Source organism: Squalius cephalus (genome assembly GCF_949319135.1).
Source record: "Squalius cephalus genome assembly, chromosome: 1".
Classification (NCBI taxonomy): domain Eukaryota; kingdom Metazoa; phylum Chordata; class Actinopteri; order Cypriniformes; family Leuciscidae; genus Squalius; species Squalius cephalus.
The window spans coordinates 55954172-55968708 of record NC_137122.1 but is presented as its reverse complement, the minus strand read 5'-3'; the positions used below and the strand labels follow the sequence as shown (position 1 = coordinate 55968708).

Below are 14537 nucleotides of genomic sequence, written 5' to 3'. Positions count from 1 at the left end.
GACCCTCACACATCTACATTGATTTCTTACTTCTGCTGCTATTAAGTATCTTTATATATTAACTAATTTCATAATTAATGAACTTTAAACTATCCCTAACTGTTTTTAGATGATTTGACCAATTTCATAATGAATTTTGTAACCGAACCTTGCCTAAACTACGGATATATCCTGTTTACCACCGCAAATCCGCCCCTAAATTGAATCGTCCATTGCATTGTACAAAGCACCATGCAAACAAAGGCAAACCGACCTGACAAAGACATTACCGTATGAAAGTGCTAGGCATGATGCTTTACAAACAATGCAATCTGCATATCTATGCATGCTGCTACTGGACAGAATACAATTAATTGCTGTAAGCCCTGTTGAAGCAAAACTGTAAGCAAATGCCTATTTCGCTTTAACACTGTCTCGCGCCAGACGCGAGCACTGTGACAAAATCATTATATAACCTGTTAATAGGGGAAGCTCCATGGGCCCGGTCCCAAATGGCACACTTCACATGCACTTTCGGTTTGTGAACTTACAATGGCTGCTGCATGCACGTGTCCGTTGGTGTCCCATTTGTGATTTTAGGATTCAAAAGGGTGCTCACGAGCGCTCCCTTAGCACTTTTGGCGAGCCCGTACTGAAGCGAGCTCCGCGGCAGACTTCTTCCCGACAGTTAAAGCAGCGTTACATCACGAAAGTGCGATGCAAGACACTTAACCGTTTCAAACACTTATCTGTATGATGAACTGATAAGAAAAAAAGTCAAACCTCAGTACGTTGAGTTCACAGTTTTGACTCTTGAGTCCAGCACAGAGCAGCTCTACTCCTGAATCTTGCAGGTCATTGTTACTCAGGTCCAGCTCTCTCAGGGGGGAGTTTGATGATTGTAAAGCTGAAGCCACTATTTCACAGTGCTGATCAATGAGATTACAGTCTGCAAATCTGAAAACAGGGAGTACTCTGATTAAAAGGCATGTTCATTATTGGTGAGCTTGTGTCCCCAAAAGATTTCAAGACTTAATTATGTAGCTGAACTTATGTCAATACATCTTATATATGATTATGCAGATAATAAAATAATATAAATAATAAAAATAATCCCTTGGGCAGACGATTACTAACGTGCACTAACGTGCACTAACGTGCACTAACGTGGACGCTCTGCCTAAACCTGGCCATGATGAAGGAGGTCGACAAAGTTCGCTTTCTCGACTCACCCCTCTCCCAGGTCGGCTATGCACGTCATATCATTGACCCAAATATAAATACTGTATGTTCATATTTTCACACTTACAGAGCTTTTCTGCAGTTCCTCACAGCAGGTAACAGTCTCCATTTCCCCTCTTTTGATTTGAATTTGTACTTCATAAAGTCTAACTCATCCATCACCTCCTCTGACATCAGGATCATGTTTGCCAAAGTTGAGCATTGTGCAAGAGAAAGACTTTTTGTTTTTGTTTCAGAGTTTAAAAATGTCTGCATTTCTTTAACAACAGAATGATCCTTCATCTCAATCATGCAGTGTGACAGATTCATCCATCTTTCAGGACTGACTTTGTCTTTTTGACCTCGTTTGAGGTTTTGGATTATTTTCTTGATGCTCTCTGGGTTGTTCTCTGTGTGAATCAGCACATCCTGTAAGAGCCTCTGGTTGGACTCCAGTGAGATGCCATGAAGAAAACGAAGTAAAAGATCCAGGTGTCCATTTTCACTTTTCAAGGCTTTATTCATTGCTCCCTTCAGAAACACATCCAGAGGAACATTCCCACACTGAGTTCTGGACTTTCCTGTGAGAAACATTTTCAGAACTTCACTGTTCTTGTGTAGATAGCAGAAAAACACATACAGTGCTGCAAAAAACTCCTGAAAGCTCAGATGAACAAAGCTGTAAACCTTCTTATGATAAATCACAGATTCCTCTCTAAAGATCTCAGTGCAAATTCCAGAATACACTGAGGCGTCAGTGACGTCTATGCCGCTCTCAATCAGGTCCTCCTCATAGAACATCACATTGCCCTTCATCAGCTGATTGAAAGCCAGTTCAGCAAGTTTCACAATCACGTCTCTGTTGGACTGCAGGAGTTTCTCTGGATCTCTCTCTTCATACTTCTGGTTCCTCATATGAGTTTGAATGAGGAGGAAGTGGATGTACATTTCAGTCAGAGTTTGAGGGATTTCTGCACTGAGATCTTGTTTCAGGATGTTTTGAAGCACAGTGGCTGAGATCCAGCAGAAGACGGGTATGTGGCACATGATGTGGAGGCTTCTTGCTTTTCTGATGTGTGAGATGATTCTGCTGGCTTGATGCTCATCACTGATTCTCTTGCTGAAATATTCCTCCTTCTGAGGGTCATTGAATCCCTGAATTTCTGTCACGCGCTTGATGTAGTTTGAGGGGATCTGACTGGCTGCTGCTGGTCTGGTGGTGATCCAGATGAGAGCAGAGGGAAGAAGATCTCCTTTCATGAGGTTTGACATCAACACACCCACTGATGAAGTCTCAGTCACATCAGAAACTTTCTCACTGTCTGAAAACTTCAGTGTCAATCTGCTTTCATCAAGACCATCAAAGATCAACACAACTGTACATTCATCATACATATCTGAGTCCAGATCTTGAAGTTCAGGATGAAAGTCCAGCAGAAGTCTGTAAAGACTGTACTGATGATCTTTAATCAAGTTCAGCTCTCTAAATGGAAGCACAAACATGAAATCTACATCCTGATTGGCTTTTCCCTCGGCCCAGTCCAGAATGAACTTCTGCACAGAGACGGTTTTTCCAATTCCAGCGATGCCTTTAGTAAGAACAGTCTTGATTTTGTCTTTCTTCTCTCTTCTCTTCTCCTCCTCATATCCAGGTTCAGGTGAAGGATCAAAGATGTCATTGCAGTTGATTGGAGTGTCTTGGAGTGTCTTGTAACTTTTCTCCATCTGTAACACCTCATGTTCTTCATTCACTCCTTCACTCTCTCCCTCTATGATGTACAGCTGTGTGTAAATCCTGTTCAGGAGGGTCTGATTCTCTTGTAGTTTGATTCCCTCAAATACCCTCTCATATCTGTTCTTCATGCTGGTTTTGTGCTGGTCTTTGACTCTCTGAAGATCATCATGCACTGGTTGGTGAGAATCGAGCTGCAGGGCTGCTTCTGTGTCATGATGACTGATGTGTTTCTGACAGGAGGAGGATGAGCTGGTCTGACAGGACACATATCTGATCTGGTCAGATCTCCCACCACTGAAAAGACATTAAGATGATCAGAGAGACAAAACAAATAGGATAGAACTTTATAAAATTTGAGAAAATATTTTTATTGTATTTTTTAATGTCATATTGGAAAACATCTTATTTGGTTCTTATTGAATCTTATTTAACACTTTATTTTGTTGGTCCCTTTAGATATTCTGTTGACTTTAAGTAACACTGTACCTACATATCAGTCATTAGAGTATTAGTAGACTGTCTGCCTAATATCTGCTAACACTTTATTTTGATGCTCCCCAACAGACATTCTACTGACTATAAGTAACTTTGCAAGTACGTCAATATTCAACCAACCTGAAAAGTATCCCTACCAGTCTACTAATATTCTAATGAGAGTTAGTTGAAATGTAAGTGCAGCGTTACTATAGTCAACATAATGTCTAAAGCAGACTATCAAAATAAAATGTAACCCAATTTTGTGTTCTTGAGTTTCTCAAGGTTCTATTCTAAGACCAATATTGTTTCTTATATACTGTAGATTAATGATGCACAGCAGGAATTTAAAGGCAAATGATGACCTGTATATTTTTACCTTTATATTTAAGCACTAAAAAAAAAAAAAAAAAAAAAAAAAAAAAAAAAAAATGTTTTTATCAAAAGCAATGCTGAAATTTTATTTAAAGTTTTTTTTTTTTTACATCATGATTATTATTACTGTGATGTACTTGTTATTAAAAAAAAACATCAGTTGATTTATTCTTTCTAGCTAAAGAACAGTAATGCAGAGATAATATATCGGAATCTTAATGTACAACTTTGGTTCTTGTGTAAAAGGTTCCACCCTACATGATTACACTGAGAGAGGGTCAAAGGGCACTTCTCAATTTCTGAATTCAGGGGACTGGAATACAGAGTTGCACATGATACTCACACAGGGGCAGAGGTCACAGCAGGTCCATCACTGAGATTAAGCGGCAGACCAATGGAGTTGTTACTCTTCATAGAAACACAGCTAGATATCGGAGATGCAGCTTTCTTTCTCTTCTTGCAGATAATTCTGTGAAAAGGACATTAATATTTCATATTGCTTATTTAAAGTTTTTCTGTATGCTCTATTAAATTAACACCTGTTAATGCTAGAATTTGAATAACATATAGTTTTAAAAAGAAAACATAGGTATTGTTAACAGTATTGCTTTAAAATGCAAACTTAAACCAATTATAAATTAAATTTAAGAAAACTAACCAGAACCACTTTGCATGTGAAATACTTCCTGAATGAGAGAGATACAACTGGGAGCCCAGCTGTCTGAGATCCAAGTTGCCAAGACAAAACCTGATTTAAATAGGCCCATCAATAGATCAATGTTAACCCTCACTGCAATACACTTATAGACCTATATAGTGTATAGACCTAACTTGCATCAGGTAACACTTTACAATAACAGTACATGAATAATCATGTATTAGTACCTCAATTAATAGTTACTTCAACATGAACTCAAGATTAGTGAAAATATGAACTAATCATGAACCAATGAAGAGCAATCCTTATTCATACATGAATAACAGCAGTACATGTTTGATAGTAAATGCATTAATTAACATTTCACGAGTTCACACTTACATACAATTAGAGGGAGTAAAGTTTAATGCGTATTTGGCGCGCTGTCCAGGGGGAGGGCTCTGAGCCCGAACCCAGAGTACCCCCCAACCCAAGTATGTAAATGGTTAGGACTAGAAGTGTGGAGAAGGGGTAGTGGAGGGATGCTGCTAAACTGTCACAGAATTGAGGTGAGACTGCTGAATATATATCGTTGATTGCTGAGTGCTCTCCACTCGCTTTAATTATCTGCACGTGCTCCTCCCGAACTTTAATAAAACATAATTTAGGAGTAAAATAAATTAATCAGTCACCGTAAGAATAAATAAGTACTCTGAATTTGAATTAAACGTGATTTAATAATAACTGTCATAATTTAAACTGTAATATCATAATCTGCCACCTGCAGCTTTGTGACAAATAATTTGTATCTTTGGTTTTTGTACCAGAGGTGAATAAGGATGGCACTTTTAGTGTAAATGTATATTCATATATTAGTTAATGATTTGTGACATCATTATGTCTTTACTTGAGGGGGCACATAATTTTTAACTCATTATTAAATAACCATACAGTAACGCAACTAATTACAATTGTTTATTTTGCCATGACTGCTTGAGGGGGCACATTTCATTAAAAATGAAAATTCTGTCATCATTTACTCACCCTCAAGTAGTTTCAAACCTGTATGAATTTCTTTCTTCTGCTGAACACAAAAGAATATATTTTGAAGAATTTCGGTAGCCAAACAGTTGATGTACCCCATTGACTTCCATAGTATTTTTTTAATGCATTATTTTGTCATGACTTGGATGGGGCACATGATAGTTAATTCACTGCCGGGCAGTCTGGTTGAGGAACGACCACTCCCCAAGAAGACAAAGGACGTTTCTGGAAATTAACATTTGAACTCTCTCTTGTGAAATTAACATCCCCATCCTAGACGCATGTCTCACCTCAGTATCGTCCTAATCTACATTGCTTTCCCTTGACCCCCTCTTACCCCATTCCTTCTCTCCCTCATGCTAAGATCACCAAAATTCACCCAAAAATCGAGATGGTTTAATATGAACAATTATCATACAACACTATACATGTTTGGTATCATCTGAAATATCTCAGTGCAAATGGTACAGAGGTATCATCCCCACAGAAGTAAACCAAAAGCTAAAGTAATAAAGGTTTTAAGAGTTTAGAGATATCTTGCTTACAGAGGAGGAGGGTGGGTCTTTCATGCAATTGACATCCTGTCCTCAAAAGGTGTAAACTCTGGAGACTGTGATTAATGCAAATTTCCATTGTTAGCAAATGTTTCCATTTGAAAGAGGTTTCTGTCCCGGTCTGAGTACTTAAAGAAATGCCTCAAGAGGCTCAGGGCGATTATGTAGCCTATAATATTTTCCTGAGTCAGGTATACATCTTTCACTCTTTATCTCTGAGCATTTGATGTTTTGTTTTGTTACAAATATTAGCCGGAACTCTAAAATCGCAGTTCCGGCTAATATTTGTCACTAATTCAAGTGTACTTGGGCTGTAAGACTATAAAGGGGATTAACAAACTCTAAAATCGCAGTTGGTGTGCCCTATGCTCCATTCAAAACTTTAGTCTGTTACTAACCTGACGCAGATTTGTGGTAACATACACATTCTACTTAGGAAAATAATTTTAGAGCAAGAATGAAATCAAATGTAACAATTTCTTATGTCAGGTAAATGTATCATGCCAATTACTTAATCAATTCAAATATAATCAATACAAAACATCAAATGCTCAGAGATAAAGAGTGAAAGATGTATACCTGACTCAGGAAAATATTATAGGCTACATAATGTTGAGTGTTTGAAAGACATTCAGCATAATGGGCTGATCTAATTACAAATCGCCCTGAGCCTCTTGAGGCATTTCTTTAAGTACTCAGACCGGGACAGAAACCTCTTTCAAATGGAAACATTTGCTAACAATGGAAATTTGCATTAATCACAGTCTCCAGAGTTTACACCTTTTGAGGACAGGATGTCAATTGCATGAAAGACCCACCCTCCTCCTCTGTAAGCAAGATATCTCTAAACTCTTAAAACCTTTATTACTTTAGCTTTTGGTTTACTTCTGTGGGGATGATACCTCTGTACCATTTGCACTGAGATATTTCAGATGATACCAAACATGTATAGTGTTGTATGATAATTGTTCATATTTAAACCATCTCGATTTTTGGGTGAATTTTGGTGATCTTAGCATGAGGGAGAGAAGGAATGGGGTAAGAGGGGGTCAAGGGAAAGCAATGTAGATTAGGACGATACTGAGGTGAGACATGCGTCTAGGATGGGGATGTTAATTTCACAAGAGAGAGTTCAAATGTTAATTTCCAGAAACGTCCTTTGTCTTCTTGGGGAGTGGTCGTTCCTCAACCAGACTGCCCGGCAGTGAATTAACTATCATGTGCCCCATCCAAGTCATGACAAAATAATGCATTAAAAAAATACTATGGAAGTCAATGGGGTACATCAACTGTTTGGCTACCGAAATTCTTCAAAATATATTCTTTTGTGTTCAGCAAAAGAAAGAAATTCATACAGGTTTGAAACTACTTGAGGGTGAGTAAATGATGACAGAATTTTCATTTTTAATGAAATGTGCCCACCAAACTAAATAGGGTGAGTTTTACATCAGTTTTAATGTAACGTTACTCTAGCTAATTGTCCGTGGGAAACCATGGCATGACCAAACCAAAGCTACTACCAGAGAAGTAAAATTGGTCGGCTTATATCTGTAGTAGTGGTCATGATCTCTGACTAGAGAAAATGTTATTTTAATTCAAGTGTATGCAGATCCATGGGGACTATACAACATATCAAAGATAGAGTAAGCGTGAATGCGGCCATCTAAGATATTAGCTAATTACCTCTGTTTAGTGACCAAAACTGACGAGTTTGTGATCATGAGACCTGCATGATTATTATTAGTGTGATGTACTTGGTAGTAAATTATTCTTTCTAAAGAATAAAGGCTAAGGACCATTAATGCATAAATATTTTTTTTTTGTAATCTTTCTGTACAATCTTGGTTTTGTGTTTAATGTTCCACCCTACATGATTACACTCAGAGAGGGTCAAAGGGCACTTCTCAATTTCTGAATTCAGGGGACAGAAATACAGAGTTGCACATGATACTCACACAGGGTTAGAGGTCACAGCAGGTCCATCACTGAGATTAGGCGGCAGACCAATGGAGTTGTCACTCTTCATAGAAACACAGCTAGATATCGGAGGTGCTGCTCTCTTTCTCTGCTTGCTGATGAAAAAAGACATTATAAGACAAAAAGGCTGAAAAAGACATTAATATTTCAAATTGCTTCTTTAAAGTGTATCCGTATGCTCTATTAAATGAACACTGAACACTTAAATGAAGGCGGATTCCATCAATATTGCTCCAAATCCTAAAAATTCATCTGCATTTAAAGTCCTATTGGTTGCATATTTTGATATTCTTGATTGCATGGACCTTCAACAAAGACATTAAAAAAATCATAATTTGTGTTTCGAAATTGATACAAAAAACATGTTTTATATTTTCATTATTGGCAAATGTAAAGGCACTTTCACACCAAAAGTGAAATGAATAAGCCTCAGGTTGAAAGAAATGCAAAATCACGCCAGTACAGTAGAGGGTGCAATTAAAAAAAAAAAAAAAAAAAAAAAAAAAAAACTTTTTTAGTTATTCTGCCATTCTGGAATGAAGAAGAATAGATTGCAAGAGAAGAAAGCTCAATGCGCTTACCTTAGCAATAATATAATAATAAATCATATAAATAGTAATAAATAATAAATACAAAAACTGAAAATAAATAATTAAATAGATAAAAGATAAAATGCATAAAGTATATTTGTGTAATTTAACACGGTAGGTAGCCAACCAGGGGTGCGTTTCCCGAAAGCATCGTTAGCCAACTATGGTCGCAAGTTCCGTCGTTATCAGCATAGTTCAACGATTTGGTGTTTCCCGAAACCATCGTTCCAACGAACGTTCACAAACAGCATCGCAAACTTGTGTGGTAACTTGGAACAACAGCTCTCGAGCTGTGGTTAGAAGCATAGTTTCTAGTTTACATGAGATGTAGACTGAATAAATCCTTATCTTTAGCAAAATAAGCAAGCTGACATTCAGTACAACCCATGTTATTTATTTAGAATACATACAAATGTAATTTACGTCTTTTAGTTTGTCAAGAGATTTAAAGCACCGTTTTTGAAGACTGCGCATGTGCGAACGTGCTCTACTATGTAAGAACGAGCCAAATATTGAGTCTGGTAATAAAGCAAAATAACTGAAAAAAATTAGAAATGGTCTTCAGATGGCATGTCTGTAACTTATATGACAAAATCTAGCGTTAATTCGATCTCAAACAGATTAATTAAAATAAGTTATTAGTCCACCACATGCGAGACGTCATAAACCAACGTGGTTGAACGATACTTTGTGACATACGGTTTCGGGAAACAGTCGTGACTAGCAAGTTGATTTCTCCAATGATGCATCGTACTATGGTAGTTAAGCAGCGAGCTATATAGTTGTACGGGAAACGCACCCCAGAATGCCTATAACTGTCTGTAACTGAGAACTGACTCGTCCGTAACGTTACGGACGAGTCATTTCTCCGTTACGGACATGAGCTCTCTGAAAGCGACACTAAAAGACTACTTTAAAACTCACAGAGACCTCAAACAGAAAGCACAAAGCCTTTCTTTAAAGTGAATTTTGTTTTGTATTAATTGTATCTAAATTTTAATCAATGTTTCATCAACCAATTGCCTGGATTTAATAAATAAGAAATATGTCACACTGAGCTGTGCGTAACACCCACAGACGTGAAGTGAATGAGACAGAGGCTGTCCGGTACTGTCTGAAATGGTTAACTCTGTTTAGAATGCTTGAGCAGTGTGTGTGATTGTCAACAATCTGGCATTATCTAAACATGAACTGTTGACGAAACGTGTTCATGCCATGAAAGAATGGGAGTGAGCAGCAGATACAGAGTGCTTTAATTTGCGATCAACCTTGTTTTATTGTAAGGTGAATTCAGCAAGGCATGCTGTATCTTTGAAGTCTATTTGTTAGTTTTTTTCTTTCGTGATTTGTGTGGATGACACGCAGCGACATATACAGTAGGCCTATCATCAGCTGTATGATGTGTTTTTACCCTGAAATGTTTAATTTCGAGAGAGACCCGGCGCACTCAGTTAGTGAGACAAAATAAACTTGCTAAAAAGAGATCCAGCGACTGAGGCAAAGAAAAATGCCTGTTCTTAATTCATGTTGCTTTGAACTTTTTTCGTTTTGTACCATTTTAATTGATTAACTTAGCTGCAATTTCGTTGGCAATACAAATTTAAAATGTCGCAAATAAGATTCTGTTTCTTATTTTGCATCGCAAAGGGAATAAACTCAAAACTCGATGCAACCCTGTTTTAAATAAATAAACTGTCCCGACACTTTATTTATGCCTTGAAATGTTCGATGGGGTTTCAAACTTAATTAATTTTAGTGTTCTCTTACATTTTAATTTTTTTTTTGAAAGCAATACTGTATTGAAAGTCTTCTCTTTTTTCAATATGTTTTGAAAAATGTCTTCCGTTGCTATGGCCGGGTATCACTGTCAGTCATCTCAATTTCGTAAATGATTCACAAAACAATAATTTAGCAGATTAAAGACAGGCCTTTACCCTGGATCAGCTCTAATCTAATAAGTCTTTTTAAACAAAGGGATAAAGCTTGGGCCAAATATCGCTCCTCAAAAGACTCTACTGACAAGGAAAATTTCAGATACCCCAGGAACTTATGTAAGACAAAAACAAGGAACGCCAAATCTAATTACTATAAATATTTCTCTCAAGATTTTCGTAATTCTAGACAGTTTTGGAATCATTTGAATCACATTCTTAATAAAAAAAAAAAAGCCCTATAAATCAGATAAAAATAAATAATGAAATTTCTTCAGACCCAGTATTTATTTCTAAGGCTTTTAATCAGCATTTCTCTTCCATTTGTGATTCCCATCACTTTAACTCCTATGAGATGACTGGTACCTCGAACTTAATTAATACTAATAATTCTTTTTCTTTTATTAAAATCTCTCCAGTTGATGTTTTTCATGCCATTTGTGAGCTAAAAGAAAACAGTAAAGCGGGTCCGGGTGGTCTAGAAGCAAAATTTGTGAAACTTGCTGCTCATGTATTAATGTACCCTTCTTGCGGACGTATTTAACTTATCTTTATCTACTTGTGCATTCCCCTCCATATGGAAATGTGCAAGAGTTACTCCTCTTTTCAAAGAAGGTGATAGATCTGATATGAACAATTTTTGTCCAATTTCTATTATCTGTACTACTGCAAAAAATTTTGAGAAACTTATTTTTAATCAATTATCAAAATATTTAAGTCAATTCAATATTTTATCTCCATTACAATCTGGATTTAGACGGAATTTTTCTACTACTACCGCTCTACTGAAGTTCACAAATGATGTGTTGTCATCCTTTGATAAATCCCAATTTACAGGTGCAATTTTTATTGATCTTACTAAGGCTTTTGATTTGGTTGATCAATATCTTCTTCTTGATAAGCTCTACTCTACTGGTTTGAATCAAAATGCTCTTCTTTGGTTTAACTCCTATCTTCATAGTAGACGACAGTGTGTTGTTTTTCAGGGTTGCCAGTCCGACTATTTACTTGTTGATAAGGGTGTTCAACAAGGCTCCACGTTAGGACCACTTCTTTTTACTATTTTTATTAATGACTTACCTCAAATGTGTTCTAATTCTTTTGTTCATCTGTATGCTGATGACACTGCTATTTACACCTCTAACTCAGATCTATTACAAATTCAGAATTCCTTACAGTCTGACTTCAACCTGGTACAAAAATGGCTTCATAGTAACAAACTTATATTGAATAAGAAGACGTCATGTTGCATGTTGTTCGGAACTCGACATAGTCGTGTTTACTCCTCGGAGTTACAAATTAATTTTGATAACGGGACCCTTCTTGAGAAGGTTGACTCATTTAAATATCTTGGACTCTGGATTGACCCGGAACTTTAAACCACATATTGCCTTTATTACTTAAAGATCATATGGTTGTCTAAATTCACTTTACCGTTCTATTAACTGTTTCACTTTTCCTGTCAGAAAAAGAATAATTTCTCAGATGATACTGCCTATTATTGATTATGCTGACATTGTCTATCAGAATACTATTGACACCAATCTAATACCCCTTGCTGTTGTAGTTAACTCGCTTTGTAGATTTATTCTGAGGTGTCCTTATAGAACTCATCACTGTTTAATGTATGAATCACTTAACTGGTTGCAACTTAAATCAAGAAGGCAATTCCACTGGGTTCAATTTATCTTCAAATGTGTTTATTTTAAAGGGATAGTTCACCCAAAAATGAAAATTCTGTCATCATTTACTCACCCTCAAGTTGTTTCAAACCTGTAAGAATTTATTTTTTCTGCTGAACACATAAGAAGATATTTTGAAAAATGTCTGTAACCAAACAGTTGATGGACCCCATTGACTTCCATAGTATTTATTTTTTTTCCCACTATGGAAGTCAATGGGGTCCATCAACTGTTTGGTTACAGAATTTTCATTTTTGGGTGAACTATCCCTTTAACTGTCCCTCCTATTTAAAACAGTATCAAAGCCCGTCTACGGAAAGCCTGTTCACTCCAACGCCTTAAGTCCTATTGGTTGTAGTTCCAATCAGAGTTCCACTGGGGGCGCTCGTCAGGAGTGCAAAATGAATGGGAGTCAATGGGGCTAGACGGCTACATTTGTCTCCCTCACCCGATTGCCGTTGAGAAATCTCAGATTTGATTGTAGGTTTTGCAAGTTCAACATGGGTTATAGATCAAAAGTTGAATGAACGAGTACTTATTTCTTTTCGATTTCTTACAGGTTGAGTTGTTGTTGCCCATAACACGCTAGCATTCTGCTAATGACGTCATTGACATTTTGAAAGACTTTTTAAAGCAAATAAGTGACTCTAAAAAATCTAACTCCAAGCAATGTGTAATTTCTTTGCATCCCCTTTCGAAAACAACATTCAAATTACTAGACAAAAAAATTATATCCTAAGAAAAGTGGATTTTGAGCGGTATAGCTCCATAGACCTCCATTCATTCTGCACTCGTCATGTGAGCGCCCTCATATGGAACAAGAGTGGAACTGCAACCGGAAGTTTATTGAGTGGCACTTCTCCCCTCATTAGACTTTCTCTGACAGTATCTAATTCCATGCAGATCTTCATATCCACTCAGTAGGGGTGGGAGAAAAAATCGATCCATCGATGCATTGCGATTCTCTCTCCAACGATTCTGGATCGATTCTGAGCTTAGTTTTTAACCAGATATGCGATGACGCTGAGTTTGCTTTAGAAACACCCATAATCTGCTTTCTTCCAATTCCTCACACACATACACTCAAACTTTCCGTAAAATAATCTTTCATAAGTTCGGAAAGGTTGAAGCGAATCACAAGGACATTCACAGGCTTCATTGCACAGGATGCGCTGTGAGAGATGCGCGCTTTGTTTGATGTTACGTTACACTTGAAGCGTGCTGTCTCGCTTTTCGGTATTTTCCTTACAAATGCTCTACGAAGTCATCATTTATGTGGTTTGGAATGCAGTGGACTTGTATATTTAAAATATGAACATCACTAACAGAAGGCTGGGCAGGGGGCAGGGGTAGATAAATAATCATTCTGGAATTGGATCGGATCGTGAGGTGACTAAAGATTCCCACCCCTAACATTTACATACTGTGAATCGTTTTTTTGAATCGAGAATCGTTTTTGAATCGAAAATCGATTTTGAATCGAATCTTGAGCCTAAAAATCGATATCGAATCGAATCGTGACATTTTCTGAATCGTGCACCCCTACCACTCAGACACATGCCATACCCCTTTTTCTTTGTACCAAGAATTTATAAAGAATTTGGACGTAGAACTTTTCAATATAAAGCGCCATGGGACTGGAATCATCTTCCTCTTTCCTTGAGATCTATAACTTCTTTTCGGTTTTTCAGATCATCCCTATCTCTATATCTTAAAACAACTTGTTTATGCTTTTAACTTTTAAGTTAACTTCAATCCTTTGTTCATTTGTTTATCTGTTAAAATGTCATAGTTTCACATTTATTTATTTAACTTTGAGTAAATAAAACTTAGGTTAGTGTGATGGGTCGGTGTGAGTTGTATTCTATATAGTGTGATGGGTCGGTGTGAGTTGTATTCTATATAGTGTGATGGGTCGGTGTATGTTGTCTGTTGTATTCTGTATTATAGGACCCTCTTGAAAATGAGATGTTGCATCTCAAGAGGCTATCCTTTAATAAATAAATACAAAATAAATTCAAGACGAGCTTCATAATCTTAATTTTCTGGTGCAATCGGATGACAATCTTCCTTCATAAGTTTTGTCATCTGTGCTCTACTGGAATGTAGAAAATGTATGTTGTAGTGTAGCCTACAATTGATAATTAAACAAAACGCTTGACTTTTGCATAAATGTAATAAATAAACAGAATAAACAGTTACATAATTAAGCATTAAGAATGGTAAAACATAAACGCTGTCGGCTACACTGAGATTCGATCTCGGATCGCTTGAAGCTCCGCGAGGCTCATGCTGTTGCGTTGACCACAGAGCTATCGTCTGAATGCTGTTGAGATAA

At 37.0% G+C, this 14537-nt stretch overlaps 1 protein-coding gene across 1 annotated transcript in view; it reads right to left on the bottom strand.

Annotated features, from left to right (window-relative positions):
* LOC307155473 (uncharacterized protein) overlaps nt 1–14537 on the bottom strand; it is a 35098-nt gene that overhangs the window by 14018 nt on the left and 6543 nt on the right. Inside the window, exons 3-6 of the mRNA XM_079866117.1 lie at nt 7975–8091; nt 4128–4253; nt 1289–3229; nt 763–936 (exon numbers count right to left, since the gene is read on the bottom strand). Coding sequence (XP_079722243.1) covers nt 763–936; nt 1289–3229; nt 4128–4253; nt 7975–8091 — 2358 coding nt within the window. The remainder of the gene's footprint in view (nt 1–762; nt 937–1288; nt 3230–4127; nt 4254–7974; nt 8092–14537) is intronic.